This window comes from Parasteatoda tepidariorum, chromosome 4 (assembly GCF_982258835.1).
Source record: "Parasteatoda tepidariorum strain Cologne lab strain chromosome 4, Ptep-v5.0, whole genome shotgun sequence".
Lineage (NCBI taxonomy): Eukaryota > Metazoa > Arthropoda > Arachnida > Araneae > Theridiidae > Parasteatoda > Parasteatoda tepidariorum.
In genome coordinates this window covers 93,120,987-93,141,130 of record NC_141758.1, presented here as the reverse complement: position 1 = coordinate 93,141,130, position 20,144 = coordinate 93,120,987, and the positions used below count along the sequence as shown (strand labels likewise).

Sequence of the window (20,144 nt, the reverse complement as noted above, 5' to 3'; positions counted from 1 at the left end):
GATTCAGGTACTCTCATGTTTGGACGGACAGACAAACTTCGGAGAATATTCGAAAACTGGTACTCCAGAACCTAGAGTTTTAAAAGAGGGCAGGGGGAAATTTGAGGGCAGTTCTTAAAACCATGTATATATTTATATTTTAAAATTTTTATTCCTCTTTTTTTTCCTTCCTTTTTTTAGGGGGGGGTGGTCATTCTGTGGGAGAGAAATTTGTATTTTTTTTTTTTTTTTCAATTCGATTATCAACTTGTTTATAGCAATTTACAGAACATTTTATTCAGATTCTTATTTTTATACTTTCATGCAATTTATGCATTTTTTAAAATTTTACTTAGATTCTCATCTAAAAAAAAATTTTCGAAACTAAACTTTTAATATTTAAAATAACTCACATCTAAAAATATTTAGTGTTTTGTCTGTTGCACATGTTACAGCCCTATGTTAAAAATACTATCAATCAGGATCTATATATTTAAGACTCAAGTATTTTGCTATATTTTAACCATAAAACAAAAAATACTGTAAATTGATTTCTGTTCTATTGATCAGTTCAAGCGTAAAAAATATGGAATGTCAATAAATAAATAAATAAAACCATTCAAACGTGTCGTATATTATCCTCCATCATGTCTGATCATACGTGTCTGACGAATATATATTATTTAGAATTATTAGAATAATAATTAGAATTATTAGAATATATATTATTTAGAACTCTTTCTCACAAGTTCTAAATAATATATCATATTACAAAGCTGCTTTTTTCTGGGAAAGATTTTTAAAAAAGTGATAGAAGGAACATTTCATTTTTACTTCTTTTTTATCGAAAAAAGTGATAACACTGGGGAACAGATATTTTTTTTTTTTTTTTTTTTTGCACTAAACGAATATTTGATCTTGCCTAATTTAAGTATGGAAATTTTAATTTTTTCTCCTAAAGCTACATTTTTTTAAATGACATTTTTAGTTTATTTTTTATTGAAATGTACAAGCTAAAAACGTTATGTTTAACACGTCACATAAACGCTGCGACGGAAGTTTGCAATTTGTAGAAGAGAATATAATCTCAGAAATATTGAGAATATATTCTGTTGAGAATATATTCTCAGAAACTTAAGCCTAAATAAGTTGGGAAAATAATATTTTTAACTCGTTTTTAAGGACTACAAGCTTAAAAAAGCAACATCTGGAACAAACTGATAGATTTTGAACTATAGTCCAAAAGTTAACATTTCGTGAAACACCCTGTTTCCAAATTGTAAGAAAGATATTTTCCTTCTAAAAAAGTGCTAAGTGACAAATTTCGGTACTAGACAATTGTCCGTAAGTGATTTGTGTTCTCTAAATATGCATAATTAGCATTAATAGATATTAAAAGAAGTTTTTCTATACATTAAAAAATGATACTTTCTCAGAAGAGACCATGTTTCACATTTAAAATTATAAAAAAATATTTAAAAATACAACAATCTAGCTTCTTGTAATTCATCCAAGTAAATTGACATTTAAAAGTTTTTGATTATCTAAATCTTTTCCTGTCTTAATATTTTGAAATGAAAACCTTTTTTTATTTTGGTCAAAAATGTCATGAATATTTTAATTTTTTAAAAGAAAATTTCTTTATGTTTTTCATAAAAATACTCGTGTTCATTTAATTTCCTGGAACAACTTTTCCATGGCATTTTGTAAATAAACAAACCGGAAAAAAACCCATATAATTAAATTTTAAAATTAATAAACACAGAGAATAGCAAAAATATATGCTTATTAACAATTAAATGTTAAAATCATTGTAGTTTAGATATTTACTTGGAAAGCAGTGTTGCGATAAGCTAGTTTGAAAAAAAAGCCTTTTCAAGTGAAATCGAAAAAGCAATTTAATACAATAAATCAAAATCTTGTAGTTTAGACGAAGCAACACTTGGCATTAAAAAAAAGCTTAATAAGATGCAAAAATGTGAAAGATTTTTTCGGATAATTCTCAAACAATTTATTATTCAAAGCATTTAGAGTCAGAATTATTTTGATTCCAACTAACTGTTTTGGAGTATTTTTGCAAAAAAGCACTAGTTGAATTGCTAAACATTTTTCCCTTTCGAACATAAATTTTGTTTTTATCTTTCGTTTTTTAAAACAATATACAATTTTTCAAGGTGAATAGGAAAAGTTTTTACGTAATTGCAAAAATAAGAGAGTAAATAATGGAACAAAATAAATAAATGAGAAACAGAATACAAATTTAAAATGAAAAATGGTAGAAAGTTTGGTGCTGTTTTTAAATCACTCATGGGTTCTTCAGCCTGCTCACTACGCTAACCTACTCCCATGATTGCTTCGTGTTAATCATTGTTTTTCATAAAATTCCATATTTTTAATAAAATCAGGCAATTTTTTGTTTATAAAATCGATAATTATTACAATTTTATGTAAAAAACATTTTGTTAATATGTTAATCGCAACAAAATAACTAATTACTTGGATTTTAAAAATAATTCATTGTACTATGAAGAATAGTTAAACTTAGGACTTTTATGACTCTATAAAGAGAAATGAAGGAGAAAAAGGTAATTTTACTCGTTAAAGAAACTTCTATTATAACAATTCAATACTGAATACGACTTTTGTTTGTCTTAAAATAGGCTTTCTATAATTTTAAAAAAAAAATTCCCTATAAATTCTCCTTCAACTCAAACTCAACATAAACTCAAACACGAGTTTGCAAAATAAAAATCTCTCGAGAAATAAATAAAATTTCTCAAGAACGGCTATATACTTATAAATTTAAGAAAAAATTGATTAAAAAGTCGTGAAAAATGCATCTAAAATTGCAATAGCTTTCAACTAAATTAAAATTTCGAAATTTACTAATAAAAAATGACATTTTTAATGCGCCAAATTACATTGCTGTAATTGCACTTTTGAGCTATTGCAGAACAGTCACCATAGTTACTATAAACAATTTATACAATTACATAATTATACATTTTTTAAATTCCATTGCACTTCCTATACCTGTACCATTTTTCATTACATTATATTGTATTCGATTGGGTAACCACAATCTACGAATTATGGTCCCAATAGCTTGGTCAGGAGAGCTGTCCAACGTTTGGACACCTTAATGTTAATTTCACTTTTTGCGTACTTCGCTGTACTTCGTAAGATTTTTAAGCTAATCTAAAACATTTCTCACGCAGTTATAATATCTATATATACAAAGATTATTCCCTGCAGAAAGTAATTTTTAATAATTATTTATAATTTTTTATTACTTCATTCAATAAAAATTGAACAGTTTTTGAATTGGAAGATATAAAAATTTTTACACCATTTAAAAGAATGTAATTTTATAAGGCAAAATACAAAGTTAGACAAAAATTGCTGAGAAATAGAATTTTAAGGAAGTCGTATATTTTTAATTTAATTTTACAGGAACTATTCAACCGTTTCGTTCATACTTTTTACTAATATACTTCTTAAATATGTTTCAGACTGTTTGCTGTAAAGAGATGTGCTCGCTGTCAAAGGGGAATATTTGCCAACGAGCTGGTGATGCGAGCAAGGGACCTAGTGTACCACCTACACTGCTTCACTTGTGCCTGGTGCAATACAGCGCTGACCCAAGGCGACTACTTTGGTCTCAGGGACAACCTAGTCTACTGCAGGGTACACTACGAACTCATGACGCACGGAGAAAATTTTTTACCTAATGGAGAATCTGGACCTTTATTACCAAGGTATGGAAACTGACTGGACGTCCTATAGACGTCATATTCAACGCCCCCCCCCCCGACCCCTACCTTTTAAATTTCTTGCATTTAAAGAAATCATCATATAAATAAACCAAATTTAACTTTCTTACGAATAAAAAAAAATATTTAGGAAATGATTTGAAGAAATTTTTTAGAGGTAATGATTAAGGGAAAGTTCTCAGTCAACTCTTTGACGTAGATAAGACACCGGTGTCTCTTTTGGTATTTTTTAATTATAAAAAAACAGTTTAATAGTTACTAAAAAATATATTAGATTATCGGAATTATATTTGTACTAAAATATGCAATCCAGAAAAATAAATAAATAAATAAGTTGTTTGAATTTGTTTTTTTTTTTTTCTTCTTTTTTTTTTTGTTGTTTTTTTTTTGTTTTCTCATATTAAAAAATTAATCATAAATCGATTTTGTAAATTAAGGAAATTTCAATGATAAACAGCTGTTCCTTTTAAATCTAAATAATTGGGTATACTATAGCCTACGTCACAGGTTGTGTTATTCCTACTACCCATGAACGGCATTTTCTGCGAGCCTAACTTCAAGCCACAAATAAACAAACGAAGTGTTTGATCGTTTAAATAGCTGCTCGCCAGATTTTATTGCATTATAAAGAAAAGTAATTGATATTCGATTTTTGATTAATAATTGATTTACGTGGATAGTGGCATTTATGTGGATAGTGGCATAGAATTTAGCATTGCGTCATGGTAAATGTTATTCCAACTAAGTGGAAGTAGTTGTGTTTTTTTTATATTATACCCAATTGAAATAAGTGCAAATCTGAAGAAAAAAAATATTGCAAGGAAATGAGCCGTGAAACGCAGAAAAAGACGTAATTTAACGCCAAAAAAAAAGACATCGGTGTTCCATGTTGTATTTCATTACCACAAACTATTAAAATGCTCTATGTAATATTTATCACTTATTTTGACCTAAACTAATACAAAATAATGAAAAAAGTATGAAATATATGCTTAATAAAAAATTTTTGCCAAAGTCCAATGTGATTATTTGCAGTTTTCTTCCTTCTTCGAGATGAGTTTTGTTCTCCATTTTGCCCTTTCTGTGAATGAGGGACAAAAGGAGAAGAAACTGAAACTCTAAAATCTAGACAACTGAGATATTGTTTCCCACACATTTTTTTTTTATTTATTTACTTTTTTTTTACATAGAATAGAATGAGACTGAATAAGAGTCTACAGGACAAATATTTCAGAATTTATAAAAATTACAATATCTATACTGTACTGTTTTTTACTTGTATCCATTTACACGTTTTGCATCCCAGTGAGATGCTTTTTTTTTCTACGAAATGATTTTTTTTCTCACGCTGAATGGATTGAAATTGAAGATGAAGTGATGATATAATATCACTTAATAATATGTTATTCAATTATCTTAGCTCCGAAGATTGTTTTTTGAATGAATACAGTTGTGTGAGCTACATTTATGTAATGCATAGCTTACACAATTGTCAAATGAAATGTTGAAAATGAAATATTTGTTAAGAGCATGATTTTTTTTTAAGAGTAGAGTTTTATGGTGTTATGGTTTACACCACAAAAAGATTTATCTTAATATTTTTAAATAAGTATTTGCAATATAAACGTAAAGAAAGATTAACTGTAAATGCAAAAAAAATATAGCTTAAGATTTTTACGACAAATTAGCCAATCTAACAATTTTCCTCTTATTAACGAAAATTATTTTAGTACTAAACGAAAATTATATTAATAAATTAATCGAAGATTTATTGTTATAATTTCCGATTAAACTTTAAATTTTCTTAACTATTTACGAGATTTTCCTATTTTGGAATTAACAAATTATTAAAAACACATTTCTCGCTAACCATTTATCCACTAAACTTTTGTTTAAATCCATCAAAATACACATACAATTTACCTTTAAAAATACTAAGATTTCTTTAATGTTTAAAAAAATACTTATTGTCAATGTATTCATTAACAATTAGTAATTTTAACATAAGTCCATGTAATATAAACGTAAGGAAGGACTAACTCTAAATATAAATATTAAATGTAAAAAAGGTAGCTTAAGATTTCTACCGCAACTTAGCTAATCTAAGAATGTCCCTCTTCTTAACGAAAATTATCTTTAGCACAGTCCTTATAGCCATCTATCATTTTTATTAATTAATAGAAGATTTATTGCTATTATTTTCTATTAAATTTTAAATTTTCTTAACTATTTACAACATTTTTCTATTTTGAATTATCAAATTATTAAAAACACATTCCTTTTTAATCATTTATCCCGTAAAATTTTGTTTAAGCCTACCAAAATACATATAGAATTTATCTTTAAAAATTAGATTTCTTTTATTAAAAAAATTCTTGTTGTTAATGTATTCATTAACAATTAGTATTTTAACAAAATTATTATTAACAATAAGTATTTTTTAAAAAATATTTATTATTAACGTTGTTAATGTACTGCAAAATTTACAATATCTGCAAAGAGCAAGTGTACATTTATTGCATAAGTTTCTATTGTATTATTGATTAATTATGTATCATTGATTAATTATGTATTATTGGTTAATTATGTGTTATTGATTAATTATGTATTATTGGTTAATTGCGTATTATTGATTAATTATGTATTATTGATTAATTATAAATTATTGAATTATCATGTATTATTGATTAATTATAAATTATTGAATTATCATGTATTATTGATTAAGTATAAATTATTGAATTATCATGTATTATTGATTAATTATAAATTATTGAATTATCATGTATTATTGTTTAATTATAAATTATTGAATTATCATGTATTACTGATTAATTATAAATTATTGAATTATCATGTATTATTGATTAATTATAAATTATTGAATTATCATGTATTATTGATTAATTATAAATTATTGAATTATCATGTATTATTGATTAATTATAAATTATTGAATTATCATGTATTGTTGATTAATTATAAATTATTGAATTATCATGTATTATTGATTAATTATGTATAATTTAAAGGTATCCGGGTGTTACACTACTGCATGAACCATCAACAAGCCCTTCGGCAGGGGCGTTTACCCCTTTTTCTGGGGTAACGGGCACTGTCAGAAAAGGAAGACCCCGCAAGAGAAAAAATGCGGATGCTGGGGTCAGGGATGGCCTCCTCTCACAAACTCTCAGTAAGTTGTCTGTTTTTAATGAACCTTGAATAACTTTTCATCTAATGACCGGATCTTCACTTACTAGAACTCAATATTAGTTTCTCGAGGTGATGACCTCTAATACGTTAGTTGACTAGTTTCATATTTTTAGTTATGAAATCAGATACAAAAACGCACATACTTTAAATAAGCATACTCTTTTATTTATTTTTATTTATTTGTTTATTGATTTATTTTGTTGGATTTGGATTTCTGACCCTAAACCGCCGAAAACTGAAAACTATGGTCTTAATAGTTTGTTCAAGAGAACTGTCTAAAATATGAACCCTTTAATGGTAATTTTACTCGCCATGTAGCGAGATTTTAAGTGAATTTAAAAATTTTTGCATCTAATTGTAAAATTTGCTTATCTAAAAACAATTCCATGCAAAAAATAATTTCATAAGTATTTTTTATAATTTTATTTTAATAATAGTTAAAAAAAAATTTGAATTGTAAACTATGCAAATTTTTACATCATGTTAAGGAATATAATTTTATAAAGCTGAATGCAAAATTTGAACAAAATTGGTCGAATAATTCGTGAGAAATTTAATTATAAATATACGACTATATTTAAAATTAGACTTCTCAGGAAATATCCGACCAATTCCGTCTAAATTTTGAATTTTGCCTTATAAAATTTCATAATTTAACATAATGTAAATATTTGTATACTTTACTGTTCAAAAATGTTTGGACTATTTTAAAATAAAATAATAAAATAAATAATTATCTAAAAACATTTTTGAAGGAACTTATTTTTGAATAAATAAATCCTATAATTGTGTGTAAAAATGTATAGATTTGCTGAAAAAATTCTCAAAATATGGTGAATTACGCAAAAATGAAATTAACATTAAGGAGCCCAAATATATTAACATTAATGATTCCAATAGTTTGATCAGGCTATTCTCCTGATCAAACTATTGGAACCATAATTCCCAGATTGCGGCTACCCTCCATATCTTGAAAATATGAAATCCAAATTCATCAAATAAAAAACATTTTTATTCAGTAAAAGTACATTTTTGTAAATGATATCGTAACTTAAAAAATCGTCTGAACTATTCATGAGCATATTTGAGGTTATCCCTTCGAACTATTGAAATCGAGTCCTTCTAAGTGAAGATAATATCAGCAAATAAAAAGTTATTCATGGTAATTCGCTACTTTTTTTTTGCGCATTATCTGTATAATCCAACAGTGGTAGCTACAGTGTGTTTATTAATTGTATAATACAACATTAAGATTGTTACATTGCTTATAAGTTCATAATCTCTAAATTCTAATTGAGGATTCGAAAATTAATCCAACAATGGTAGCTACAGTTTGCTTATTAATTGTATAACACAACATTAAGATAGTTACATTGTTTATAAGTTCATGATCCCTTAATTCTAATTGAGGATTAGAAAACTAATCCAACAATGGTAGCTACAGTTTGCTTATTAATTGTATAACACAACATTAAGATTGTTACATTGTTTATAAGTTCATAATCCCTAAATTCTAATTGAAGATTAGAAAACTAATCCAACAATGGTAGCTACAGTGTGTTTATTAATTGTATAACACGACATTAAGATTGTTACATTGTTTATAAGTTCATAATCCCTAAATTCTAATTGAAGATTAGAAAACTAATCCGACAATGGTAGCTACAGTTTGCTTATTAATTGTATAACACAACATTAAGATAGTTACATTGTTTATAAGTTCATAATCCCTAAATTCTAATTGAAGATTAGAAAACTAATCCGACAATGGTAGCTACAGTTTGCTTATTAATTGTATAACACAACATTAAGATTGTTACATTGTTTATAAGTTCATAATCCCTAAATTCTAATTGAAGATTAGAAAACTAATCCAACAATGGTAGCTACAGTGTGTTTATTAATTGTATAACACGACATTAATATTGTTACATTGTTTATAAGTTCATAATCCCTGAATTCTAATTGAGGATTAGAAAACTAATCCAACAATGGTAGCTGCAGTGTGTTTATTAATTGTATAGCACAACATTAAGATTGTTACATTGTTTATAAGTTCATAATCCTTAACTGAGGATATTACAAAACTTGTTCTTCTTCAGTGATGGAGAGTGGTGAGGGAGGTTGCAATCTCCACTTGTCCTCACTGGACTCCAATTCGGCGACGTCCACTGGCCTGAACCCATCCAGTGCTTCTCAGCGGACGAAGCGGATGCGGACATCCTTCAAGCATCATCAGTTGCGGACGATGAAATCCTACTTTGCTATCAATCAGAATCCCGATGCCAAAGACCTGAAGCAACTTGCCCAGAAGACTGGGCTTTCCAAAAGGGTGCTCCAGGTATGCCAAAAAAAGACTCTCAGACTACAAGATTTCAATTGATTTATTTTTTAATGTCCAATTAGGTTAAGTCACAAATAACTCCCAGTAGCTTTATAAACCAACACCCTCGTAAGTTGAGTCATAAATAAGTTCTGCTTCTTCTAGTAGCTTTTTAAACTGTGCAGACCAAAAGTCTCGTAAATTGAGTCATAAATAAATACTTGTACTTCTCGTAGGTTCTTAAACTGTGCAGACCAAAGTCCTCGTTGAGCCATAAATTGCTTCTAGAATTTCCCATAACTTTCTTTAACTGTGACTAATTTATTATGACACAATTAATTGTTAATTAATTTATTATTGTTTATTATTTATTAATAATTACTTGTTAATTAGTTTATTATGACTTAACTTACGAGGACCAAACTACTCGTAAGTTGAGTCATAAATAAATTCTGCTGCTTCTCGTAGCTTCTTAAACTGTGCAGACCAAAGTCCTCGTTGAGTCATAAATAACTTCCAGAATTTCTCATAACTTTTTTTAACAGTAATTAATTCATTATGACGCAATTAATTATTAATTAATTTATTATTTTTAATTATTTATTTTTAATTACTTGTTAATTAGTGTATTGTAACTCAACTTACGAGGACCATTCTCCTAGTAAGTATAGTCGTCATGAATAAATTCTAATACTTCTCGTAGCTTTTTAAACTGCACAGACTAAAAACCTCATTGACACATAAAGAAATTCTGGTACTTCTCGTATCTTTTTAAACTGTACAGACTGAAATTCTGGTTAAGTCACGAATAACATCCGGTAGCATTTTAAACTGTAGATATGTTTAGTGCGCCAAAAAAATGGACCACTCTGAATAGCTTTTGATTTAATAATCGGATCACTCATTCTTTATTTTTCGAGGAGGTGACCACAAATATTCTAAATAATTTGTGCAGACAATTTTTTAATTACGAAATGAGACACAAAAGGTAGGGTGTAACCGTAATCTGGGAAATATCCCCACAGTTAGAATACCCCCACAGAACGATCCAAAGTTTGGACCCTTAATGTTTATTTAACTTTTTGCGTATTTCCCGATATCTCGAAAGCTTTTTAAGTGTATTGAAACAGTTTTGCACAAAATTATAAAATTCGTTTATCCAACGATAATTTCTCTCAGAAAAGAAATTTTTCATTTTTTGGGGGGCGAGGGGGGGGCGCACTGTACATACCGAAATCCTCGTTGAGTCATAAATAACTTCTGACACTTCAATTAGCGTTTTAATCTGTGCGGATCAAAATCCTCGTTGAGACATAAGTAATTTCTGGTACTTTTCGCAGTTTTTTTTTTAACCTTACAGACTGAAATGGTTGCAAGTTGAGCCAAAAATAACTCTCGCTAAACTATGCAGACAAAAATCTAGAGTTTGAATAAGCCTAAACTTTTTACATTATTTGATTATAAAAATTAAAGTTAAAGAATATTGATATGGAAAAAAAATTCTTATATTTAAAAAAACTCGTTTCGATTTAGGTACGAATTAAGTGAAGTTGTTTTTTAAAACAATAAATATTTTACTAGGAGGCTCCGCCCCCTGCTCGCTAACGCTCGCCAACCCCCGAGAATTGCTACGCAATCCTATGTGGTTCACGCCGTGAACCATGGCTCGCTGCGCTCTCTCGCCAATGAGCACAATGTTCTAGCACAAAGACATAGTATATTATCATCAGAGACATAGTATTTTATCATCAAAGACATAGTATTGTACTTATGTAGAAGAATTCTATCAATGTTCATATTGGCTTTTAAAAAAGTATATTAGCTATTTAGATTGCACATGGTGAAAAAGTCAAAACATTAGCTAAATGAGAAACATATTAGCAAAATAAATTATCAAATATTGCAGTTACTCACCTAAATTCAACTAAATGCGTATAATAAATTAGTTAATGATAGAAATTCTGAAAGTTTTAGAACAAAAATTTTATTATTTAAAAATATAAACTTTAAACCCTAACTTTTCCTTGTGAGACCCTCAAAAAGTCTTTCATTTTCAAGAACACAAAAATTTGTTTTATCGCCAAATGAAATATTTTTTGGTGATCAGCATTATTGAAATCAATTTCTATATTAATTAACATTTGTGATGAAGTACATAACATTTTAGAACAAAATAAGGATGTTTTACATACAATAAATTAAAATGCATGGCTGTTAGCATTACCCGAGAAATACCATGTGGAGGTCGCCATGCTGCATTTCTAATCTGGAGTTTTGATTTTGGCAGATATTATACTCTTCGACATCTACTGTTACATCTTGAACAGTTATTATTGCACTTGATCTCTGCAATCCACGTCTTCCATAACATTCCTCAACACTTTCTTGGGCTCTTCGAACACGTTTTCTTTCATTACGTTTAAAAGCCCTAGCAGCTTCACTAATATTCTGCATTTTAAAGCGTGAAAATTCAATGCATAAATAAACGCGAAATATAAAAAAATTCAATGCATTCAATACAAACACTTAGACGTTTTTTAGACGTTTAGGTAGCTCCCAGTAGAAAAATATCAATTCAACAGCGGCCTTTTAAAGCATTCTCGCTTCAATTAATTAATTAATTCCTAATTGAGTTTAAATTAAATATTGTCATGCTCTTAGGGCATGAATCTGAATTGAACAACCTGATAATGCTCACTCTGGTTATTGTTTCCGTTTTTAAAAGCGCTATATGTTGAGCCACCTCAACTAGATTTGCCATGTGACATTTTTAGCAGCAATCATTGGTCGATTTTCTAACGTTGCCATTCGGGGAGTTGTAATGAGGCTTTTTTTTGGTGCCGTTTAAGAGAAATATATATAGAGATTTACTGCTTAAAAAAATATTTCATTAAAATGAAGAGAAATTGTTAAAAACGCAATAGAATTGCATTCGACGTCAAAACTAATGATATGTGTTTTTCTGACAAGGAAAGGACACTATTTGAGAATTCCCTTCAGGATATAACTCTATATTTTAGTAGCATATCTTTGGAGCATTTACTATCTGAAATAATGGAGAGCAGCTAGTTCTGAGGGGGAAAAAAACCTTTAAAAACTTACAATTCAAACATAATTTATATACTAGATTCATTAATTAGTTAATTTATTTATGTGTTATTTTTTGGTTAATGATTCAGATATCTAGATGGTGACGCATTGCATTTGCTCATGGGTTTTATAGTTTTACAATAAAAAAGTTTTGCACTAAAAAAGTTTATTAAAAAAGAGTAGCAAACAACCGAAGTACATAGCAAAATTTCCCCCCTTTCAATCTGTAAATGTGTTTTTGTTACACGGTAAGTGACCATACGGTAAAACTACTTTTACAGATATTTTTGTAGTGTACTGTTTCTTGAAGGCTCTGTCGTAATATGAAATTACGCTTTTTTGCAAATAATATGCTATTTGTATAACTGCTGTGAGTTTGTAACAGTTACTAATATGACTGTTAGGTCAAGTTTAGCCTATCTAAAGCTTGCCTACACTTATTCTGAAAATGGCGCAAAACGTCAATACTAAAGCTACTGTTTTGTGAAAATGAAAAGCTTTTGTGCTCCAATTTTTTAATATTAAAAAACTTACACTAATGCTGCATTACTTGGGACCATAAAAATTTGCAAAAGCTGATAATAAGGCAGTAGTTTTGCTAATGGCTATCTAGATGGAAAATGTCGCTAAATTGGCGATTTTTAAAATATTGAAGTTATTTGTCTGTTCCGAAACCCAGATAATTCCTCTCGGCAAAAATATATAGTTTAAAATCATTGCATTGCTTCAAGTGTAAGGTACTTAAACTATGGCTTTCTTTTGTTTATAGCAAGGTTCATTCTCAAGGTTTGTCGCAGCCGGAAAGCCTCTCACGCATAGTGACTCCCCTATTTGTTTTAATCGTAGCAAAATGAAGGATTACCTGTCCTTGAAGAAAAAACAATTAAATGCACGGGGTAGAAAAATTAAACTAAAAAATTTTAACGACGCAACTTTTAACTTTACTCGCTAATGAGACTTTTATATCAATATTAGAGTTGAAATAGGAAATGTTTTTTCATCTCTAATGATAGGTTTTATGAATTTGTATTTATGTAAGATTTTATGTATTTAAGAAAATCATTATAAATGCTAAAATTTATATTTGGAATAAAATCTCCCTCATGTATTTATTAATTTTTTTACTTTATTTTTGACTTCAATTCAATAGCAAGCATATAAAAGAAAGCTCTCAAGAGAGACATAAGAAACTTCGTATGTGACAATGGCTAAATAGGCATTATTTAAAGAAAAGCGAGGGAGAAAAGATTCGTGAAAAAAAAGCACTTAAAATTGCAATAACTTTTCAATAAAGTGGAATTTTGAATCAAAAACTGATGTTGCTTATAAATAAGATTGGCTCTCGAATTTCAATCAGAAATCAATTTGGCACGAAAAATTACAATGATATAGTTGCACTTATGTGTTCTGTAGAGCGATTGCAAGTTCAGCAATTAATAATTCTTAAAATAATTTTTTTTATTCTATCTCAGGGCTGTCCAACTGCAAAGATCCCACGGGCCAGAATTCTGATCACCTGGCGGGCCGCAATGTGAAAAAGTTGAACAATAACCTCTTACACAATAACAATTAATAGTTGAATTATTAATTTTAAAACAATGGAGCAGAAGGTTTATAAAACAATTTGCTTACATTTTAATGGGAAAACAGAGGCCGATCAGCCTGAATAAGAAGTTGGTGGGCCGCACAATGTGTGTTGGCGGGCCGCTAGTTGGACAGCCCTGTTCTATCTTACTTTCTGTACTTTTTCTACACTCCTTCATAATTTCAAGTTTCTAAGGCTTCTTTTGTATTTAAGAGTGAGAGGAAGAAATAATTTTTGTTGCATAACAGCTTAACTGTTCAACTTAATCAACAACGCAAAAGGCTTAAAAATTGAAAAAACTCTTTAAAAAAAAGTATTTTTTTCGAGAGCATTTAAGTGATTTTTTAATGAAAACTTAGAAAGATGTAGTATGAGCTCTTGTTTCTCATAGATTCGTAAATGCGTTTTTGTTACATGACTTTTGATTTCGAGAAATAAATGCTTAAAAAATAAAATAAAGAAAATTTTCTTAAGAATTTTCTTTAATAATAAAATTATAAACATTTGCTATCGATACATTTTGAAAAACGATATTGAGAAAAAATTTGATAGAAAAAAAAGCATTGTTTTTGTGTAACGTGTTATTACTTTTAATTGCATCCTTACCATTGTTTTTTGTATGTTTCCTATAAATTGCTAGATATATAAAAAATGTTTTTCTGTACTCTTAATACATTGTTTAGCAGTCGTTGTCGAAAATTAGATAAATTGCTAGATTTGGGTTGCAAATTGATATTTAAACAAAAAGAAAAAGAGATTTTTAAAATCTGATGAATCGTTAACATGGGATAAAAAATATTGATTTCAAAATTAAACTTCAGGCTCTTACTGTCTAATTATTGTCTTTAATCTCCTCTCAGTTTCTCGTGCAATCGAGCAGGTTTTGATGTTTTTAATTCCAATTATGCCTTAATGATTAGTCGGACTTCGGTAACGTTTTTGGTTCGCCTAAATATAAATTAGTAACCTCAGCGTGTGTATTATTTTAATCAATTTTCGAATAAGATTTCAAAAATTTATATTAAGGGAGGTGGTTAGGAAATACCTTGTATTTATTTTGCATGCAAAAAACTGAGTTTTATTTATTTAAATAACTGTGATTGTTTCAGGTGTGGTTTCAGAACGCCCGTGCCAAATGGCGCCGAAATAATCTGAGGCAGGTGGACCTCCAGCAAGGCGGCCAGAACTCTCAAAATCCTCAGCCCTCCTCGCAATCTACGCATCCGAACAGCCCCGGCGCCACAAGTTCCTTCTCAGAGCCCAGCCCGTGCGGGGGCGGATCGGGCATGGGCGCAGAACTCTCTCACGCCTCTTCACTTCCGCCCCCTGCCGCCCAGCCGGGTGTTATGGAATACGAGGGCAACTCCGGTCTGACGTCACTAGTCCCAAGACACGTCTCCCCCAGTGGTGAACCTTTGCCTTTGACATCATTCCAGGAATTGTTCTAACTGTGAATTTTGTTTTTAACTTTACCCGTAACTTGGAGGAAGAAGGAAAGAAAAAAAACTATTATCGAACGTCAAGAATTAATATTCATTTTCAGAGTAAATTTTTGACTTGAACTGATTGTGGAGTCAAAAAGGATTGAAATATTAGAGCACTACTATGACTTTCAATTTTTGTTTTTTGTTTTGAACTTCAGAAATCGAAGTTAAAGTTATTTTTTATGCACTCTGTTGGAGTTGGCAATCTGCGGCTAACGAGCCGAGTCATGTTCGTGGAATAAATTTGAGGAGTTTGTGAAAAATAGCTTATTGCAATATTTCAAAATTTGTTTCTAAACTTATTTTTTTATTACTCGTAACGACACCGAATAATGTATATTTTTAGAATCCTCATCAAAAAGAAAGTCAAAAATAGTACACACATTAGTGGTGGCAAAGTTTTGAGTGATGAAAAAATAAAACCGCTTTTGAAATTTTAACAAATGCTTTCTGAGAAAAGCGGAGATGAAAGTATCAAAACCTGTTTGATTGCCAGATAAAACAGGAAGAAGTTTAAATGTGAATTTTAGAAGACACTAAGCCGTTTCTAACATTCAAACTTTTTTTCCGTTTTATCTGGCAATCAAACAGGTTTTGATGCTCACCTTCCGCTTTTCTAACTAGTTATTTTGACAGATTTCGATGGCGACATTTTTTGATCTTTTCCTTCACTTCATTATTTCTGTGATCCTCTTATATGCATACTTTTTTTCAATAAACTTTTTACGGGGATTCTAAATCTATATATTAGGGGTGGTTATTGCGGAACATTCTGCATCTGTGCAAGATAGTTCTTGTTATTTAATTTGATTCTAATCAAAAATATAGAAAATTGTCACAAGGAGATGAAATATTTATTTTGAATATTTCTTTATGAAATTCAAATTTATTAACGATTATATCTGTGACTTAATGCAGGAACAACTAATGTCTAAATTTTGAGTGAGTGAATGTGATGAGAATATAGTTTTTAAAACGGTAGAAAAAATTCTACCATAAGTATTTTTGCGTTACAAACTTGCAATGAGTTAAAAAAAAGTATTACCATAAGTATTTTTGTGTTAAGAACATGTCGTGAGTTTTAAAAAAATATTGCCATAGGTAGTTTTGTGTTAAAAACATGTTATGAGCTTTAAAAAAATATTATCATAAGTATTTTTGTGTTTAAAACATGTTATGAGTTTAAAATAATATTACCATAAGTATTTTTGGGTTAAAAGCATGTTATGAGTTTAAAAAATATTACCAGAAGTATTTTTGAACTAAAAACATGTAAAAAATTTAAGAGAAAATATGTTTTATCATAGAAAATTTGACTTTAATTACGTAGTTTTTCTCGTTACCAAAATCTAGGACAATTTTTGCCTGTCATTACAAACAATAACTAATAAATTCAAAATTATGGTAAACGTTTTAATGTGAGAGATTAAATCTTCTTATAAAACAATTAAAAACAAGTAGTAAAACTCAATTCATTATTAAATATAAGTACTCTTGTCTATATATAATATTAAAACGTAATAGCATGAAACCACTTATCATCGTTGTTGGTGTATTCTTCTTAATTGAACAGAAAATCACATGATATGATGCAGTTTCTTTCTATGATGATTCAGATTTTTTTAGCATAAAATTAATAAAAGTTATAAAGATATTATTTACCTACAAAATATTACTTCATCCCTAATTTCACGATATTTACATGTATTATTTATTTATCATCCTTTCAGCATATCCTCTATTATTACTACGTTTCTGATTTAGATTATTATTTCAAACTGTAACTTAAAACTGAAAGCGATGTTTCTACATTATAAAATAATCCCATCTTATTACCTCATTATGCAAAATTTTTTGATAAGCATATTTATAAATCGGTATCATAAATGGTCTAACCGTTCTTATAATTACCAAACAGTAAATAGGTTACTTTGATAATAAGGTTTGTGTAAAACTGTGTTCCGTTAGCATATGAAATTAAAACTACATTACATAATAAAAATGAGTTACCCTTTATGGACAATTACTAAATTTCTTTGGCCAATAACTAATAAAGAAATTTTTATAACAACCAAAAGTTAAATAAGGGTTTTAAAAACAAATTTGTGAATGAAGTTGCAATAGTAACCACACAAAATTATTAGGTTTAAATTTTATCCCAATCGAATCATTGACCAAAATTGCAAAAACAAATATGTAAAACATTCTGAAACAAATTACTGCATTAAGTACCGGCACTTTGAGTGCATCATCCTAAAAATCTATTTTATCCTGAAATCCATTTTTACCGTAAAATATTTTACCACAATTTTTATAGTAATATTTATTTAATTAAGGTGATTCAGGCGTTTTACGGTAATTATTACAGTTAAAATTGGAGTATATCATATTTTTGTTCTGATACATGTTCCGGTAAAAATGCTTACTACGGTAAAAAGTGCCGGTACCCTGAGTGCCGGTAATTTTTACCGCTATTTGAACCAAAATTTTTTACTGTGTAATTAAAATATTGTGTGATCTTTCAATTGCACCACATTTTTATTTAGATATTTCAAAAAAATAAATAAATAAATAAATGAAATTTAAAAAAATTAAAAATAAAAATTATTGCTGAAATCGGGAAGATTGGTGAGAGAAATGCGGTGAGGTAGACCTCAGTAGTTTAAAATAAAATATTCACAGTTAGGACAATATATATCAGATGATCGAGAAAGATAATAAATTTATTTATTTAAAATTGCTTGATTTATTAATGGCTTTGGCTTATTTTCAGTTAATTAAACCCAGCTATCCTAAAAAGTATTGCTTAACTGGTTAAAGCAATTTTTTCGTTATCTTATTTCTTATTAAAAATATTGTATTTGTACACAATTATAAGAAAATCAAATTTTTAAAAACTGATTTTCTATGAAATATTATACTTCCTTAAAACTAATTACAATCATTAATGTCTTAATGCAAAAAGTACTTCAAATAATTCATTTAAATTATCCGTATCAAATTTAAAAAACTCAGATAGAGCTACTTTAATTACAAATTTAAATCACATTTTAATTGTTATTCTGATCAGCAATATTTTGCTGGGTATATTTTTTGTTATTTTCATTTCACAAATTGATTTCAAAGAATTATACTTAAATGGAAAGAAATCTGTAAAATTGCTGTACTGTAATGACATTTCTGGTTAAAAAAAACAAAATGTACTGTGTTTTTTTATTCTAATAATAACGGTTTATCGGGAATTTCGGTTTTCTAATTTATACCTCCTATTACCACACATTATTATAAAATTTAAAAGTTAATTTAACCGAATAAATGGTTTTTATGCCATGCTTTAAAGTATCATGATAAAATTACCAAATTTTCCGCATTTACCAAATTTTATCACATGTTTTAAAACCATATTTTATTTTTAATTTTACCAAAATCATTACCAAAATGCTTCGGAAAAAATTACTGGTGTTTTTGGTGTTCCCATAGGGCCAGAAACACGGTACATTTTACCATATTCTGGTAGTTTTGACCTTATTTTTTTTTATGTGCACCATGCGTTTCTATTCACCCTTATCTTAATATCGCAGCAGAAGAAATTGTTTGGTTGTACGCGAAATATTTTCTAGAAATTGAAGATGTATTTTTTTTTATTACTTATTATTTAAACAAATGCTGAATATATTATATTTAATTGCGAAAACTTTTTCTAGCAATTTGGTTAAGTAAATAAAAAATTAAAATATTCATTCTTGAAATATTTTTTCTTGAAAATCTTTTCAATACACACTTGGTGTATGAGATTAAAAATTTAAAATACCCAGTTGCATTACCTGATTAAATTCCTGTCAGATAAAAATGAAACTAATTTGCATTCATTTTTATCAGTGAATAATGTGGCAAAGTGCAATAAAAATTGTTAAACACAAAAAGAAAAAAAAAAGCATGGTTGACTCACTAAATGAACGAGAATATACGAAGAACTATTACATCAATTACCATTACATCTTGAGTAAGTTCCAAATCAGCAGTTTTCTCTAAAGCTGCTGAAACTGTACATTAAACACGCGAACTGATTCTGCCACTATTATTGTACAAAAGATATAATAAAGATTGATTATATAATTATTGTCTTCATTTTTTACCATGAATCATGGAATCACAAACTAATAAGGCTTAATTATACTGATATTGGTTATTGCAAAAATATTCTTTTTAAATTTTTAGCTATTTCGACTTATATTATTTGATTTAATTCCTGTTAGATAAAAATGGGACTAATTTGCTTTCATTTTTATCAGTGAATTGTGTGGCAAAGTGCAATAAAAATTGTTAAACCCAAAAAGAAAAAAGGCATGTATGAACAAGATTATACAAAGAACTTTGTGTTTCAATTACTATTACATCTTGTAAGTTCCAAATCAGCAGTTTTCTCTAAAGCTGTTGAAACTGTACATTAAACACGAGAATTGATTCTGTCACTATTATTGTACAAAAGCTATAATAAAGATTGATTATATAATTATTGTCTTCATTTTTTACCATGAATAATGGACTCAAAAACTAATAAGACTCAATTATACTGATATTGGTTGTTTCAAAAATATTCCATTTAAATTTTTAACTATTTCGACTTATTTTATATTATTTGATTTAATTCCTGTTAGATAAAAATGGAACTAATTTGCGTTCGTTTTTATCAGTGA

The 20,144-nt window shown here is 28.4% G+C and overlaps 1 protein-coding gene across 1 annotated transcript in view; it reads left to right on the top strand.

Moving 5' to 3' along the window:
- Window positions 1–15,712, top strand: part of LOC107455294 (LIM/homeobox protein Lhx9-like) — an 82,942-nt gene extending 67,230 nt beyond the window's left edge. The window contains exons 2-5 of the mRNA XM_087161707.1: window positions 3,492–3,737; window positions 6,785–6,945; window positions 9,068–9,306; window positions 15,073–15,712. Coding sequence (XP_087017833.1) covers window positions 3,492–3,737; window positions 6,785–6,945; window positions 9,068–9,306; window positions 15,073–15,411 — 985 coding nt within the window. The 3' untranslated portion in view covers window positions 15,412–15,712. The remainder of the gene's footprint in view (window positions 1–3,491; window positions 3,738–6,784; window positions 6,946–9,067; window positions 9,307–15,072) is intronic.
- Window positions 15,713–20,144: the final 4,432 nt, after the last annotated feature.